At 38.8% G+C, this 18,450-nt stretch overlaps 1 protein-coding gene across 4 annotated transcripts in view; it reads right to left on the bottom strand.

Annotated features, from left to right (window-relative positions):
- Positions 1-18,450, bottom strand: part of NNT (nicotinamide nucleotide transhydrogenase) — a 43,072-nt gene that overhangs the window by 10,796 nt on the left and 13,826 nt on the right. For all 4 annotated transcript variants that reach the window (XM_032676855.1, XM_032676856.1, XM_032676858.1 and 1 more), the window contains 11 exons: positions 16,896-17,087; positions 15,815-15,968; positions 14,178-14,339; positions 13,280-13,390; positions 12,375-12,520; positions 11,461-11,656; positions 10,631-10,864; positions 8,602-8,762; positions 7,500-7,679; positions 3,203-3,362; positions 1,799-1,880 (listed from right to left, as the gene is read on the bottom strand). In XM_032676855.1, the coding sequence (XP_032532746.1) occupies positions 1,799-1,880; positions 3,203-3,362; positions 7,500-7,679; positions 8,602-8,762; positions 10,631-10,864; positions 11,461-11,656; positions 12,375-12,520; positions 13,280-13,390; positions 14,178-14,339; positions 15,815-15,968; positions 16,896-17,087 (1,778 nt within the window). The remainder of the gene's footprint in view (positions 1-1,798; positions 1,881-3,202; positions 3,363-7,499; positions 7,680-8,601; positions 8,763-10,630; positions 10,865-11,460; positions 11,657-12,374; positions 12,521-13,279; positions 13,391-14,177; positions 14,340-15,814; positions 15,969-16,895; positions 17,088-18,450) is intronic.

Below are 18,450 nucleotides of genomic sequence, written 5' to 3'. Positions count from 1 at the left end.
GGCCTTTGGGCCCCCCCCCCCAGCCCCAGTTGGGGGCTACAGAGACTTGGAACAGTGTTAAGCTGGACTATGTGTCTGTAGCTGTGAGCTGGAGGATGTTTTCCATCGTGAGTGAGCAGAGAGAGAGCAGAAGCGGCGGCAGCGTCCAGAGGTTATGGCTAAAAGTCAACTGATAAGACCTGAACCAGCGAAGCAGCAGAAACAGCATGCAGCCAAGGAAGACTCAGAGCTGCTCAAGCTGAGGTAGAGAACCAGCAGCAGAGAACAGAACTAAGTTTCTACAGAGAGAAAGCTTGGGGGTAAGGACTGTAAAACTCCCCTAAACTTCCTTGGAGATCCCTCCAAAAATGGAGGAAGATGGACTCTTACTGATTAGAAGTCCTAAATGGGTAAAGGAGCTGGGAAGCTCGGTCGTCCTGAGAGCTCAGCCAGGACGGAGTGTGGGAGGTTGGCCTTGAGGCCCTCCCTTGCTGCAAGCTACAAAGAAGCTCGCAGCCTGAGACAGGGCACAGAGGCCCTGCAAGGAGCTTGAATCTCCTGGATTCAGGACCAGACCGTCACGAAGACCCCCTGTGCTTCGTGATATGACCGTGGTGAAACGACCTTGTCTGGGGTTACGAAGACCACGAAAGACCCCTCGGTTGGTTGACGACGGGGCTGCAAGGGGCTTGGATTCCCCCTCGTGTGTGCTGGCAGAGATCCAGCTATCAGCTGCTGCAAGAAAAGATGAGAGAGAGCCTGCTGCCTTAGAAGATGCTGCTGCTTAGTGACTGCTACTCTGAAGAAGCTGCTGCCCCGAGAAATTGGAAGGGATCTGTCCTTCTTTCCCTCCTGGACTTCTATTTGGAGGGGAGAAGAGATCTGATCCATTGTAAATACTTATGTCATAGTAGAGATAGCTAAGGCTGTATATAATGTATTGTAGTATTTATTTGTATAGTCATTGTAATATATTCCCTTTCCCCATTCTGAGTCTGGTGTGTTTTGTCTGGAAGAACCAATCTCACATTGAGTTGAGATGTGGGAGGGGGAATAGAACTAGAGAATTAGATTTTGGGCTATCTCAAACCATGACAAAGGTCTACAAAAAAAATGAAGGAGGAAAGGACTTGAGGCTAATACTGGCAATCTAAGAATTATCTCTGCTTTTGGAGCAGCACTCCAGCAGAATAAATTCATGAGACTGGTGTCATGTACTCCAATAATCTTTCCATCCAATATTCAAAACTCTAATAACAGCCTTGCTTGCAGTAGCAAAATCTTACGGGAATCCCATAAGTGTACATTTAAGTTCTCAATAGTTTCAAGTACCTGCCACAGGAGGAGAGGCTGAAAACTGGGAGAAGAAGAGAAGGCTCAAGGGAATCTTATCACTGTGTATAAATGTCAATGAAGGGCAGTAAAGAAGACAGAGCCAGTTTCTTCTCAGTGGTATCCAGTGAATGGACAAGAGGCAACAGTTGCAAATTGAAATACAGGAAAAACCTATTTTACTCTGAGGATGACTGAACGTTGTAAGAGATTGACAAGTCTCCACCTCTGGAAACTAGATGCTCAAAACCCAACTGGACAAAATTCTAAGCAATCTGCTCCAGTTGACTCTGGTTTGAGCAAGGAGGCTGGCTGAATCAGACAATCCCCAGAGATCTCTAACTTCAACTGTTCTGTGACTCTGTCAATGCTGAAAGAAATATTAAACCAAAACTAATACTTACTTGTAGGGGGTTTTAATGGAATGAAAAGAAAAACCAAACTGAAACAGAACACTGTAACACTTGTCATCAAGGAAAGTACTTACCTGACATTCTTCCCTTGTTCTCTCAACATCTTCACCAGATCAGCTATTGGGTACTGAGCTTTTGCTGCACACAAACCATAACCTGAAAGAATTTTAAAATCTTAAGGTATTTTTCTGTTTCAGTGCAGAAAGACTAGTTGCAGACAATAAGAGTATCTTCCACACAAAGAGAAGCTCTTATAACTAAAAACAAATTAAAAAAAATTACACACATCAGATTCTCATATATTCACAGCCTGACCACTATAATTCATCTCTTTTTTGATCTCCTGACCACTCATAGTGCAGTGATTTGGCCAGTCCAACAACAAAAGCAACTTATTTCAGCTTCACAAAAATACATGTTCCTTTCTCTATCAGAAAAGGTTGTTTCAGACAAGTACTCTGAAAAATTGATAGAGTGGCTAGTATTACATTACTTCACAACCACTACACTCAAGAGAATTTTGAATTTGCATAACCCAAATCTAGTAGCTGGATATGGCTTTGTCTTTTAAGTCTGTCTGAGCTAATTCATCAGAGCAACTATACCCTGAGAAATACAAAGAGTATAAATTATTATTGGTGTCCTCAAGGTTTGACCACAGGAGAAAGAGGCAAACTCCTTGAGGATGACTGCAAGCTTTACAGGAAACAGAGGTAACTTCCCAAATTAAAACCCTACCTTACTGATGTTTTCTTTTAAGCTGAAGTAAAACAAAAGATGACTTTGTATTTTAGCATTCTTCACATTCCAATGCTAAAATAAATTTAACATAGCAGTCAAGCCATTCAGTTGAAGAAATATTGAGCTATTCCCTAACTGAGCTCCTATCAGGGAGTGTGCTACTGAACAATATGATCCTACACTCAACATAATAGTTTCAGACAATTCAGGGTTTTGGTTTTCAGGTCTTTTTTTTTTACTTTAATTACAGTATTTACATTAACTAAGTTTTAAATGAGTGTACTGCCTTTTTTTTTTTCATAAATCCATGCAGAATTAAGCAAGTACATGAAAACTGTAAACAAAATCTTTTCAGTAACTTAACAGACAGATGTACTGGAACCACTGGTACTGTGGTAGGGCTTGGAAACACAATTAATTTTGTGTACAGCTGTTGCGGTGTAAGCTTAATTTACAAGAGAGTCTTTGTTCTGAAGAATTTAAAATGCAAATAAAAATGACAGAGTTTGAAGAAACACACATAAAGAAAAATGAAGTGGCATACATCTCTGCAAGAAGAATGATAACTGAGCTGGGAAGAAAAACAAATCACATGGACTCAGTCAACATTTGACATGCTGCTGCCATGCTGCCACTGTAGGCTACAGTTTTTTGGTTTGGTTTGGATTTTTGTTTGTTTGGGGTCTTTTTTTTCATAATACATCCTCTAAACATCTTGTGAGTCAAGACTGTCTTACCTGGAGTAATAATAATACTATTGGCTTCTTTTATCATTTCAATTGCATTGTCCACATTGATTTCTGTGTGGGTTCCGGTAATTTCCATGGGCTTCCCTCCAGCTGTGGATGCAGTGCCATAGCCCCCAAGAATCACATTTGCAAGGGAACGGTTCATAGCCTGAAAGACAAGAGGGTTTTGATCAGATAAAGATAAAATGCAAAAAAAATGGTGAGAGTCCACAAAGAACTTCTGAAAATATTTTCTGAAAATATTAAAGACTTCGCAACAATAGTCTTTACCTGCTGGTTTTGCCTTCTTATAACTCAAAACTTCTTAAAACAGGTTCCTTTACAACAGTTTAACACATCAATAACCAAACACCAGCTTCTAACACATTACATTACACATTTAAAAAGAATGCACCAGCATTTCCCCAAGGCAGACAACAAAAAGCAAATATTAGTCTCTTTTTGTTCTTAAAATGGAGGGCTATAAAAGAAAACATATTTGACAGAATTTTTTTTAAAAATTTTACATACATATATACACATACACATGAAATTTTTGCAAGATATTTTCTATAGCTCCTGACCTATTCAACATGTGAGCACAGAACTGCTAATGACAGCACGGAAACCACAAAGCTCCTACAGGTAGCACAGAAGCAAAACTCTTACAGCAACAAGGCAGAAAAGAAAAAGCAGATAAGAAGCCACACGAAACTAGTCAAATTTTAATGAACTGAAGGGGGCCATTACTTACTGGTTGAGCACCAAAGGGAAACAAGAGATTTGAACTAAGAGCTTTAAGAGAAGAACACATCCTGAAAATCTGTCTCCACTAGACACATAGCCAGAAAAGCCACTGGCTAAACGCTTTCACTGGCATGTCTCCTTGTGAGTGTGGTCCCAAAGCAATATCTGTCAATAACTAGAAATAGGCAGAACTTGTAATTGCAGGAAACAAAACTTTAGAAGCAGGAAAGCAACAGGACAAATTGCTTCTTTAATTCCATATGTGACACACATCTTCTCTACTAGCTGAGAAACCACAACAAAATTTAGGAATGGATCTGGAGAGACACAGATGCGTGGGAGAAGCCACCCACACAAAATATGCTTCCAGCTGTCCATTCTCCACCGACATTTCAAATCATGCAATTCCACAGGTGTTTCGCCTGAGAAGATATGCCATTCTTTGAAATTCATCATCTAGCAAATAAGCACAATGAAGACAATAGAACTTTTGTTTGTCCTGGTGTCAGTATTTCAGTATTTCAGATACTGTAAGGGAAGCACACAAATGCAGTGAAATCAGCATCTCTCTACTGTCTGCAGTACACAGTAGCTCATGTCCTCTAAGAACACACTGCCTTTGACATGTATCACAATATTAAAACACCAAACAACAACCAGACCATGTAGTATATTATAGCAGTGAAGTGTCAGGTAAGACAGCCTAGACAGAAGAATACCCTCTTCAGATGTTGCACACAATAAGCTTACAAGAAGCAAAGCACTTTATACACATATCTAAATCAAAGGACAACAGTTAGACCAGAGAGAAAAAGAAGTTAAAGTATTATCAGAAATCTGAGAAGCAAGAGATTGAAGCACATGTGCCTGGCTCTACCACAAAGAGCCAAGATGACCTCCCTTCCAAGAGGGAAGTCTGGGAAAAAAAAAGCGGATGGTATAGAAGAGCAAAAACCTTATCAAGCAACAATTAATGAGCTAAAACCTGCTCAGCACTGGGACAGTGTGAAAACTCTTCTATAGCCTCCTTCACCTTCTTTACCACCACAGACCACAAATACAGAGGTATAAAGTTCAGGGTTCAGCACTCACTGATAATCCACCAACCAGTAAAAAGCCCTCTGTGCTGTGCATGCAAGGTGACAATGGTCAGGAGGTTACAGTCCAAGGAAAACCAAACACCTGATCTTGAAGAACTCCAAGCGTTTCCACTGTGCTCACAGAAACTACACAACTAGTACAGGTGATGGGCCAGCCCACAATTTATAAGACTAACACTGTTTGTCCCTTCTCTTGCTCTGTTTCATTCTCCCAGTTAACGGTTATTCTTCAACATCAAGCTTCTTCCCCATCCCTGAGTATAGTGATTCTAACACTACAGCTGCAATCAAGTATTTCCTATGGGGAAAAAAGGAGGGAGAAGGACATGCTAATACAACCAAGTGTTCTGAAGAAGATGCGTTGGTGTTTTAAGAGCCACAACTCACAGGATAAGTGAACAGTACAGGCCTTTGCTATCTGAAGTGAAATTCTTTGTCCTTAACTCAGCCTACTAATAGGTACAAAAGAAAGACAGACAGAAAATCAAGCAGTATGAGTGCAAAAACTAAGTGGTTATCGGAAAACATATTGGCCAATTTTATCAACCGAAGCTTTAAGAGATTAGCTGGACAGGCTTTAGATGGTTAAACTACAGTTTTATCGCAAAAAGTAATCGAAAATGTTGTAAAAATAAGGTTTCGACCATTAAGCTGTTTCCACAAATACCTTCTCACCTGTACTAGATAAGTTTCAATAAATATACTGGTTTTGATAGAAGTAATATTAAAGGGTGAGGGGGTGAGAAAAAAGAACAAAAAAAGGGAGGGGAGAACTGCTGCTTCATTAGCACAGGTTGCAACACCTAAAGCAGAGTTTACTGAAACCCTTGAGTGTCATTTTCTCCTGAAATGCAGCTTCAAGACAATGATACTGAATTCCCTGATTATAACATTGCTTTTAAAAGAAATAATGTCCATTAAAGGAAGTAAAGCAGAAATTAAAAATGCTGGGCCAGCAAGTGCAGAAATTATACAAAATAATTTTCATTTTACTGGTTGATGAACTTTAATTGTCTAAGCTTATATAAAGCAGCACAAGATTTTTAGAATATTACCTCAAAAGCTAGACTTCCTGAAATAGTCCTGAGAAATATTTAGAGGAAAGATACTCTGTCACTGCATAACTATTTTGCTAACTACTCCCCCACGTTTCCTATTTATCTGGATTCCTCCAAGCAACTCTGAAAGTATTTCAAAACTCTCTTATGAGTGCTAAGAAGGGTTAGCAATAAAATAAATTTAGAAGGGAAAGAGATGGTAAAAGAAAAATCAACGCACAGATAGACGTTGCCTACTGGTAAATATATATCAAACAGTTCATATTTTCAGTAAGATTCCACAAGAATTCGATTTTTAAAGAACATGATTTTCATATTTGTGTTAGCCATAAGCATCATCTCTCTATTGATATGGACTAAAGTCCTGAATGTATACAAATAAATATGAGCCACATAATCTCATTTCCTTTTGATAAGGAGACAGAAAATGTTCAAGAAAGAACAAGATTCTTTGGCATTCATACCTGGAATTGTTCATTTGAGCTCACCTTCAAGAAGCTGGACAAAAACGCCTTTTTAAATTTTTCTGAAATTGTTCCTCAAGAAAGATAAAAATTAATGATACTAAACATTCCTAACATGGTAACAACACTATTTATCAGCTGAGATGAAGCAAATGATGACAGCCAGCACTGACCATAGGAAAACATCAGACAGGAGAACAGCAACAGTGATCATGCAAGAACACAAGCAGAAGTAAAACAGGATTACACAACGGAGAATCAGGAGTTTGGCATCTGTTGCACTGTGAACAGTTTTCTTTAAATCATTACTTCTACATCTTTGAAAACAAGACTTCTATACAAATGTTGCAGAGAAAAGGAGGTCATTGCTAATAACACAATACGATTTATATACAGAGTTGAAGCTCAAGTTTGCTGATACAGACACTGGCAAAGCAGTGAACTCCTGCAAGCCTGCTGCCACCCCGTGGTACTTCAAAGTAGATGCTATGAAGAAAGTAGCACACTTTCCTGCACGTCAAAAAACAAACTGTAAATTACTGTCTAATCAAACAGCTTTTTAAAGGAACAGAGTACACACTACAAGAGATATCTAAGTATCTCCTGCTAAATACTAAATTTAGCTTAAATGTAACAAAACTGCATAGGTATATGACTAGGAAAAAAAACAGCTGAGCACAAGTAATCATACTTGTTTGAGCCCAAATTGAAACCCTCGGTGCCCAAGTTAATACAAAGGCTGTCCTCAGTTTTGAGTTATGTGTCTCTCTAAACCAAAGAAAGACAGCTGACATGTAGTCCAACAGTTTCAATCAAGAATTTTCTAGTCTGTAAAGACCTAACAGTTTGAGATCTAATGGTTTATCTTCCTAGAAAACACGTTGAATAAAGTTTTTCATTATTCAGCAAACAATCAGAGTTTCTGTTGACTTCTTACCACACACATGATGTAAGAGAGGATGGCCCCAGAGGAGCCAATGAGTGCACCAACAATGGTCAGCAAGTTGTTGTTCAGTAGAAAGCCCTCAGCACACAAAGCCCATCCAGAATAACTGTTCAGGACAGTAATAACTACAGGCATGTCAGCACCTCCAATAGCTGCTGTTAAAGTGACACCCTGGAAAAGGAAAGAAAATACTTTCATGTAAGCTATGACTGAAGAGAAAAGAGAAGATAGTCTTCTTGCAGCAATGAAAAATACAGAAGCATAGAACAGTTTGTGCTGGAAGGTACCTTAAAGATCACTCAGTTCCAACTCTCTTGCCTTGGGAAGAGAGGTCGTCCACTAGATCATGTTGCTCAAGGCATCCCCCCTAGCCTTGCACACTTCCAGGAATGGGGTATCCACAAACTTTCTAGGCAAGTATCAAGTTACTTAATAACCTATTAAAGTATTCTCAGTGTAGGTATAGTTATTCAAGCTGTGACCTGACGACTGGATTTACCAATTTCACCTTTTGAGAGAGTACAGGAAGGTATCCCAACCGTCCTCATCCTATGCTTAGTCACACATTTTTCACTTGCAAAAATATCCTACCAGCTCTCTGGAATTGTTCATACTGTTAAAGGTTTCATACTGAGTAGTCTTTACAAGAATTAGTTTACAGAATAGTAATATTCAGGGTAAATTTTGCAACACCAGTGTGCACCAGTGTGAGTTAATGGAAAAAGTTACACATGGGGATAATCTTAATAAGTTATCATGACAAACTGTAGATCCAGAGCTCTTTTAAGTATTTTAAGCATTAATTTCCCAAAAAGTCTTCTAAAACATCATTTTGTCATATAGAATGCTTCATTAATCAATATCTGCAGAAAGTAATTATATACATATACGTCTGTTCTCTTGAACAGTTCTGGTTTACTGCTAGATTTGGGGAAGACAATTGCTACCTGCTGCTGCAAGTTACCACACAGGGCAGGCACTATGCCAACTGTGACTCAGGAGGGTAAAATAGAATCCTTAAGAGGAAACCTGCAAAGTTGGAGAACAAACTGCTTGTTTGATTTCTCTTACCTTCTATAATTTCTCAACTTACCATGATGGCTGAGAGTGCTGACACAGAACCTAGGCAAGTAATTCCTGTAGTGTAACTGGGATCCATCATGTACGGAACCATTCCGCCAATGCTGGCAGCCAGCAATCCCGCATTTAATGCATGTCGACCAGGCAAGAGCAGAGGGGCAGAATTCAGGATACCTGCAATAAAACGCATATTCAGAGACTGACAGATGCATTCAGGAGAGCGTGCTTCTTGTCTTCAGAGAAGGCTGAGTAACTCAGCAAAAGAAAAATTAAAAAGAGAAAAAGGGAGGGGTGGAAGATAAAACAAGTTAGTTGAGGTTGATGACATCACCTTGTGATGACTCAGAACTGCAAAACATTCAACTCACTCTAGATTCTCAAATACTCCTGTTTAAACTTGGTTTACTTCCTAATTTCACTAAAGTGCTCTAGAATAGTCACAAAAATCTCTTTTGAAAAGCCTTTTAATTTTTCCTTCAAAAATGTTTCTTCAAAAATCCCAAGTCTTGTGTAAGATACATTGTAGTAGCAAGCTTTTAACTGGAACTTCTACACAGATATAATCTATCTCTCAAAAGCTGTGCACTTAAAAAAATTTGACTGCACAGATAACACCAAATATAAAACAGTCCTGCTTTCAAATGCTTTAATTTCACCACTACCTTCAGCTACACAGACCTCTCAAGCTTCCCACACTCGCAGAGACTTAAGGAGAAAAAGGAGTTCACTATTTGTGTGAGTCAGTTTAAAAAGACAATGACATATTTATTCTCATACTAGGCTTTTTTTTTTTTCCCAAACAGCACGGCAAAGAGTAGAAGTAATGCAAGTTTCTCAGTAATTACTTACATCAGAAGTGACAGAGTACCTCATTTAAATTTAGCTGAATTCAGAGGAAGAAGGAACTGATGGTCTCAGGACTGGGAGTCAAAGTGTGTGACCTACTACCTCTTCCACAGTATAGAATCGGTAGTTCAACAGTACAGACAAGCTTAGTATTTCATATCATGAGGATATGAAAATGCGAGGGGGGGAAAAACAAACAGGAGAGTGGGCTGAAGCAGGCAGTGAAGTTCACCAGGGACATGCGCACAAATCACAAGGGGGGTATAATGGAGAAAAAAATGTAACTGAGAAGAAACGAATAACTACTTAGCAGAGATACATCAGAAATACAAACTACTGACAAGTACTTCAAAAGATTATTAGAGACGACGCTTTCCATCCATGTCGTGCTTCCTCCTTCAATGGCTGGTCTCATAAACACTGAAGATAGCGAACAGACGTTTCCCAAAGGAACTATTGCAAAGCTAACAACAAAACAAGTAATAGGAAGCTCTTAGCCTGAAATTCTTAGTAAAGGTATTACCTGACTCTCTCAAAAGCTGTATGCTTACAAAACCAAAAATAAATGCAATAAGGAACATTCGCGTGCATAAGAATCAGGAATTAGCAAGTATTTAACTTACAAAGCGTATTTACTAAAACAGTAAGAGGTATGGAGCATGGAGTTTGCACAGTAGATAAACAGACAGTGAACTGAATGGTTTAAAGTGAGACAGCCTCAACCAATACTGCAAGCTGCCCACCTGAACAAAGTGCTAAGAACAAAATCCCATAAATATTAGCAGTGCTCACTGAATCCAGTAACACCAGGGTTTGAATTAACATGTCTGTTCAGGAATACAAGCTGTGATCATAGAAGTTCAATACAGTCAATGTGAGGAAAGCATCAAGTAGTGTCTGAGCAATATTAAAGCAACACTTATTTCTAGAAAAGATGAACTGAGGGAAGTTTACATGACTTTGTAATGAATAGTAGTAATAATCACTGAGGATAGCCTTTCGTAGCTAAAGCTGTACACAAATTAACTATAATTAAAAACAAAAAAGTATGCTCATTAGAATTAAACATATAAACCTTTACCTGATGCAAAATGTCGTCATTCTTTGTAATTACACAGCAATCTGAACTCAGAGCTAAATTTGGGGGGGGGGAAAAAACCTTTAACAAATACCTAATTCTGAATAGAAGGTCTCACCTTGCAGTTTTCCATAAGCAACAAGAGAGCCACTGAAAGTCACCCCACCAATGTATGTGCCAAGATAGGCCACAATCCTAGTGAGGTTTGCAGCTGGATCAGTAGCAAAGTGAGGATACTCAATCATGTATTCTGCTACACAGGTGAGCACGGCAGCCAAACCAACCAAACTGTGGAAAGCAGCCACCAGCTGAGGCAGATCTGTAATTTGGATGCGTTTAGCTATTGTCAGACCTATGGAGAGTTGAAAACAGAAGGGAAGTCTTACAAAACACAACCAATCTGTTCAGCTAGAAATTAATGGAGCATGGTTCAATGTGTAACAAATACACACACACACAACACTGTTCCAACTAGAAATCGCTAAGGCACTGAACTGAAGGCTGCGCATGTGTACATGGGGGTATCACGAAAAACAGAAGATTAAAACATATCATGTTCTTAGAAGCATCACTAAATATTGAGAAATTTAATGGTTTTTTGTGACAAAAGCACAGTGTGAAAAGGAAATTTGAAGTATTCAGTCAGGAACTGAACACAAGTATGAAGCTGGGCAAACTCATTCACCTTTGGACACCCAGCTTCCCTAACAGAGATGATGTGCTCCTGATTTTCCACCAGTCTCCCCATTCTTTACCACAATCTGAAGCATTAATAAAAGCCCTGGAAGTAATTTCTTTTTGTTCACACATTTGCAAAATAATACTGCACAAGCCACAAATGTAAGTTAGTCAATTCACCTGCAAGCTATACAGTATTTTATGTATATATAGCTTGCACAAATGCATGCACAGAACACAGCTTGCTAGCTCATAGTATCATACACATACCTATGGTACCACCAAGTGCCATTGCACCTGACATCTGCGCCAACAATTCAGGTGAGGGATTAAGGCTTCCAAGAGTTGCTGCTAAACCTCCTGAAACACCAATCATACCCAAAGCATTTCCAAGACGAGCTGTTCCTTGAGTAGACAGACCAGCCAGGGCACCAACACAGCATAGTCCTGAGCCCAGATACATCACCTTTAAAATAAGTAAACCATCAACATAAAGCAGTGACAAATTGCATCACTATTAAAAATATTTCTGATTATTAAATAAAAGGGCTGATTTTTCCACAGTGTGTTTAAGTCTCAGTTCTTAAATGAAGTCAAAACTCCTGACTGTGAGAAACTGTTGTACAGGTTGTGATTTTGGCCAATTAAAATGTGATATTAATAAAACTTTTCCCACAGTTCATGACCTTTGTTTATCTGCAGCATGAATAGGAGTCAAACCAATTTTCCTCATCAGTTCAGAAGCAAGTTTTTCCCTAGTACAAATCCAAAGCTAAATATCCTGTTCATCATAGGAATAGTTTCAGAATTTGCTTATGGTACATTTGAACTAATAGTTCAGATAGTTCTGAACTATCAGCAATAGTATAGCTAGCAGAACTAGGGCAGTGATCATTCCCCTGTCTCGGTACCAGTGAGGTCACAGCTCGAATTTAGGAAAACAGCCCAATAAATAAACCTGTTGCTTTACACAAAAACAAACAGCAACAACCAAGCTTTTAAAATTTGAAGATTTGTCATCTGGAGTATGATTGCAAACTTAAAGTTAATAAGCTTCAGACTGGCCTTGCGGGAACATGCAGTTGATGAAAAGACCTCGGATTATTTATTTACTCCTCGACAGCGTGGGCATGACAAAACATCACAATGAACAGTGGGCTAAGAACCATAAAGTCACCTTTTACCTGTTCAATACTATAGCCACCACTGAGAGCTGCTGCATAGCCTCCTACAAATACACCACCAGGAAGCAGGTACAAGTAGTTGTATTCAGGAGGATCTGTGGGACGTTTGAACATATCCAGCATTCTCTGTGTGACTAAAAACCCACCTGGCCAAAGTAAAGGAACAATCTTAAGAAAAATAAAATCTGAAACTAAGCATATGCCAAAATGTAAGAAATATGTAGTAAAACCATATGAACACACATTTTAGCAATTGATACCAAGAGAGCCTCTGAAAAGCTGGCAACCTAGAAAACCACCAGGAAACAAAGGTGTGATCAGGTTCGATACTGTTGTCTCTTAGCCTGTGGAAGAAATTCAGAAGAAAAGGAGGACTTGCTCTGGCTCTATTCTCTACACTGACTATAGGATACAGCTGATTTTATAGCTTTGTCCTTTTCTCTATCTAGTCTAGCAAAAGCAGTATTCATAAGTCACATTGTTTATTTTCCTATCTTTTTTACTATTGAAGCTGGGACTTCTGAAGCTCAAACAAGCAGAATTTTGTTCTATGCCACTTACACATATTTAAAGTAGGAAAATTATTTGTAAGCATAAATCCACTACAATCTTGGGATATACAGGAAAATATAACACGTAATACAAGCATCACCCAAATTTTACCGTAAAAGAAAAATGCACATTTAAATATTTCCCTAAAGAAAGGTTACTCTACAGAGTATGTCAACCAGATACATGAAACTAATATGAAAATTGGAGGGGTGCTGTCTTGATATTGATGAAAGCTCTCAGATCCTATTCCCAGATTTTTATTTCTGGAATCTATACAATTAAAGAGCTAAAAAAAATTATAAAATTATACAAGTGCTTGAAATTACTCTCAAGAGAAAACTTAACATTCATACCTGCAATATTGACTGAAGAGATAAAGGCTGAAAGCACTGCTAAACCTTGAGGAGTGTTTTCAGGGAGATAGTGTCCTCCCATCAATACCAGCCCACCAACTGCAGTTAAACCTATTTAAAAGAGAAGTGTTACTGAACCTTAAAAGACTCTATACATCTTCAACAGTCAAACAAACATCAGCCAACTCAAATTTTGACCCTACTCTACACACTACTCTTTGAAGAAAGACTACCATGGTTTTTTTCAGCAATACAAACATGTTCCCAAAGAAAAAAAAATAGTGTATGAATGTAGTTTTAAAGAGCAGCACCTCAAGCAGAGTTAGCCTATAAGTGCTTTTTTAATAAAAGAAATTTTGCTTTTAACAACCAAGGTAAATCAGACTTGTGACCTGCCACATCTACTCACACACAGACAGATATATAAAATCCTACCTATTTATAGAGTTATGAGTCTTATGGGTAATTCAGGAATTTTTTCTTTTTCCCCTCTCTCAAAACACATAGTTAGAGGTGAAGAATAAAAGAATGCAAAAAATATGAGAGACAAGTTATTTTCAGGGCAATGTTCTGGAGAGATGGGAGGAATGATGTGTTCCATGAAAGCAGACTGCAGCTCTCCAAGCAAAACAAACTTTAACACAAACAGGTCAAGAGTAAAAAAATTACTTATGAAAATTAAATTATGCAGCACATTTGCCCTTCCTTTGAAAAATCATACTCTCAGAAAGACCATGTTTCAGGTGTCCTTGCTATTTAGGAAAGTAAACTCAATTGAGTACTACAAGGCTCTTTGGCATTCTAAAAGGCATATCAGTAGACTTTTGTCTAAAGTTCAAGTAAAAGGAGCTGTGCCTACATCAAATAGGAAATAAGCAGCTGTGTCACAGCTACTTACCTGAGATAGCATTAGTCACCGACATGAGTGGAGAGTGCAGAGCAGGAGTCACACCCCACACTGTGTGGTAACCCACTATTCCAGCTAGGCCAAATGTTGTCACCATCTGAGTGAAAGCAGCATTAGGTGCTACAATGCCCAGTCCTAACATACCAGCTAAACCTAGGAGAAAAGCACAGAAAAACTCTAACTTTTCAGTGATTTCTTACATTTAAATTGTATTGATGCCTTAAGCCCCTAATGGTTTTTTATTTTTCTAATATTGGTAAGCCTTGTAAGTTTTATAAGTAGATTCTAAAAGCAGAAACCCTCCCTCCTTTGTCCTTTGTCCCTTATCCCTTTCCCTCTAGCACCCTTGTTTACGCATTCCTTAACCCTCTTACTCCGTTCTATGCTCCCCATATCAATCCTACTTCTGAATACAGTAGAAATGTTTAGTCTTTTGTCAAGGCAAGGCCTAGATTGTTGGTAGAACAGCATATCAAGGCCTAAACCACAGAATACGGTCAAGAATTAGGTAACTATGTACCCTTTGTGCCCTGATGATGGTGAAGGTGATGAAGTAGGTGGTCCCGAAATGCACCCCAGACCCACTTTAAGGGGGTGGACCCGGGGCGGACCAGAGCAAAGGCCACAGGGTGAACACATCTGGGATTGGATGGATGCTATTATAAAATGTAACCTCTCAGGCACGGGGGGGGGCGCGTCTTGTAACATCTTCTGCCTTGGCAAATAAACCCTTTCTTATCTCACCCCTAATTAACTGCTCCGGGAGATTTTTTCAGCACCTAAATCCCACGGCAACAGTATACAACAGGAGTCCAACAGTGACATAAAACCAAAGAAGAGTTCTGTGCATGGATTTGCTTCAAGAGCAGGTGGATCACCTTCTTGAAATACAAAGTTCTTTCGGTGCTACTGTTTCTTTTACAATAGAAAATAAAGCCAGATTTCACACATATCTGTTATGCATACACACAACATAGCAAAGATACATTTCTACACAAACACTGAATCCTGTCCTCTCCTGTTGTATCGAAAAAATGTAGAAGAGTCACAATCATGCTGAGATATTACTTGGAACACATCAAAGCATATGTATGAAAAACAGAGATTAAAATTAAGAATACTCAATTCGGTAATTACCTCATATAGACATTCTGATGCACTGAGAGTACAACATTACACAGAGACAATATTTTTTTGTCAAGACGAAGGTCCTATTCCTAGTATTTCAGTAGACTGTGAGCATTTAAGTCTCACCCAATACAGTAAAATTTGAAGAAAGAAATGGCAATGAACTGATTCTGCTGAAAAGTATGGGCACAGTCCCTGGCAGGAGTCCTTCAGAACTTGAAGCATTTTACGGATATTGAAACAGAGCCAAACATAAATGCACATCACATGAGTCAGCACTTCTTGAAATGTTAATATTTTTGGTTAAATTTCTAAAGTTTTGGTTTCCCTCTTAAAAGCAATTATTACACTACATTGATTTTGCACTAGGATACACCAGACAATCAACTGCACTCCAAAATAGTTATTAAATTGAATGTGTTAGATTATGAGTCACTTTAGAAGTACTAGCCAAACAAGGAGTACTCTGCACTGATTCTCCAACTCTGGAAGTTGCCTACCTGCTGTGTATACAGATGCACTAGTCATAGTCTTTCTAAAAGGTGTAATAGTAGCTGCTTTTTCCGCTTCCAGCTCTGCTACAGTCTTCTGTTTCACAGGTGCTCCTTGAGGAATATTATTTGGTAGAGGTGCTGGGAAAATGACCTTGCCATCCTGACAAGAAATATTTACAGTTATGCCTAACATGGCAGACAGTTTGTAGAAACCTTTTCTTCTTAATACTGCAAAGTTCAAGTTAAGTTCTAACATCCTACAGCCATACCACAGGAATATCTTCCTTTTCTGCATCAGTACAAGTCTGCAAAATCTGCCACAGGTCTGAATGGAATCAGAGCCTATCCAGACCAAGCATAATGTCTCATATTTTTTGCTGTTCTCCAGGTATCCAGAGAGGGAACTGTGGAGCTGTCAGTCCCAAGCTGTACACAACGGTAGTCTGGGAGAGCTTAAGTCAATGTAAGTCTCCTCCAGAGTAGCTATCATAAAGTATTAGCAACATTATGCACCAAAACTCAACTGAAATTAATACCTCTTACCTAAACTGCAAATTATTATTTCCTAATAGTTATAGAAGGAGAGCCCTTACTGGTTGATTCCCTGAGTTTGTATTTTATTATTTGCTAATAAAGCTTAAAGTATCCTGCATATTCTAGTTTCACCAATTTTTTCTGAAGTTACTCTTACTATAAAAGAAAAATGTATTTTAAAAAATTAAATAAAAAATAAAGGAAGAATGTTTTTCTGGTCCTGTAGTAAAGTCTCAAATATGTTTTAAATAATTATGTTTTTATCACACGAATACAACCGGCAAACTTTATCTTTTTGCTATTTTTCAACAGTAGATACATTAGGTATTTGTTTAACCTTGACAAGAAGACAAAGCAAAGAGGTTTCCCACAACAAAAAGGGACAGAGGAATGCTCAGCTGAATAAACACACAATTATCCACACTCACACTCTCATCAAGCCACCTCTGAAGTCTGTGGACATGCAGTATCTTCAAATGCATTTCGAAGAGACAGCAGTGATAAAGGTTAAAGATGTACTTACAAATTAAGAAGAGAATATTTACCGACTTACCTTCATTACTACAGTTCCTCTAATAACATGATCCAGCGTCCCATAATCAAATTCATCTTTTGGATCCAAGTAGAAGTTCTCTTTGTCAGGACTAATAGCCTTTAGAAGTTTGATAATATTATTGGAATACAGGGTACTGGCCTGAGTAGCCATTCTGCTAGGCAGATCTGTGTACCCAATGTGTGTAACACCCTGAAAAAAAAACCCAAGTAAAATAATAAGGATTTGTAGAATCTCTGAAAGAGCATCATCTTTTCCAGTATATCCTTCTGGAAATACATATCCCAACTCTTGCACCCATTTCTGTTCATCCCACTAAAACTGCTACCTGCAGTTCTGACATTATTCAGACAGGGGAGGATTACTCACAACAGTTACAGAATCCATCATGATCAAACCCAACACCTTAAATGCTACTAGCAACAAGCTCTTCCTACACAAAGAGGAAGGCATATTGGTGCAAGAGCTTGTCTTCTCCAAATCCTACCACACTCTCAGAACTTAACTTCTTTAAGTAATCAGGTAACAGATTATCCTGCCTAATGCTTGGTATCTTCTCCGTGTTTCTGGAAGGCAAGCACAGAAGCCAACTTTCTATATGCCAGCAGAGTGAAAGGAGCTTCTCAGAGCTAGCTAGCTGTGCCAGTAATATGTCTGGGTTCATGTGTATGTAAAAATGGAACATAATAGATCCTCACTGCTTAAAGAACAAATGAGAGTACACCTGGCTATCAGACTTCTGGGAGGAAGCAGAAGCTGAGGCTGGTATACACTCATAGGTGCTCAAACAGGCTTGTGTTAGAACGCTGCTCCCACAACTTACAGTTAAGATCCATGCAAGCTTCCAGAACTCTGCCTTCTTAATGCAATGCTCTGGCACAATCCTAATACTTCTGCATTGTTGCCATTTTCCATAGCACAGTGCCAGTACACTAAATCCAGGGGTAATACTTCTCTAAAAGCACCCCATATAAACTCTTCATGGAAGTACGTGCTTACTTGTCTTCTATGTTCTCTAGTTTCAGGTTTTAACCAATGACATCAAAAGCCCTAGAAAGCCACAAAGCCAAATGTAACACGAGTCTTTAATATATACACAAAGAGCCCTGCTTTTGTTAATGACAACCATGGCAGCAACATCCTACAGGCTTCACAAATAACAGCATTATGTCCTTGCAATACCAAGCAACAACCCTGTTAATCTGCTACCAGATTTTTATAATTGCTAGTAGACTTCTCATAAGTACCAAAAATAAAACCCAAAAAGTAGAAAAACAAGTTCTCAACCAAACCAGTGAACACCAAAGCAAGACCAAAGTAGTTCAGTGCAGAGCCAAACTGCTTCCTTTAATGAACCAATTTATAGGACACCTAGTTTGGGTTACAAGTGCTTTGGATACTCTACAGAAGACACACATTCTTGAAGCTAAAGACATACAAAGCCAGCACCCTCCTGAAGCTGAAACTGTACTGAACTAAACTCCGTACTGAAGTAAACGTTGACACAGTCTGATCCTGCTTAGCTTACCTATGGCAGGGACTGTCAACCCCCAGT

Source organism: Chiroxiphia lanceolata, chromosome Z (genome assembly GCF_009829145.1).
Source record: "Chiroxiphia lanceolata isolate bChiLan1 chromosome Z, bChiLan1.pri, whole genome shotgun sequence".
Taxonomy (NCBI): domain Eukaryota; kingdom Metazoa; phylum Chordata; class Aves; order Passeriformes; family Pipridae; genus Chiroxiphia; species Chiroxiphia lanceolata.
The sequence above is the reverse complement of the archived record's forward strand: the minus strand, read 5'-3'. Positions and strand labels throughout refer to the sequence as shown.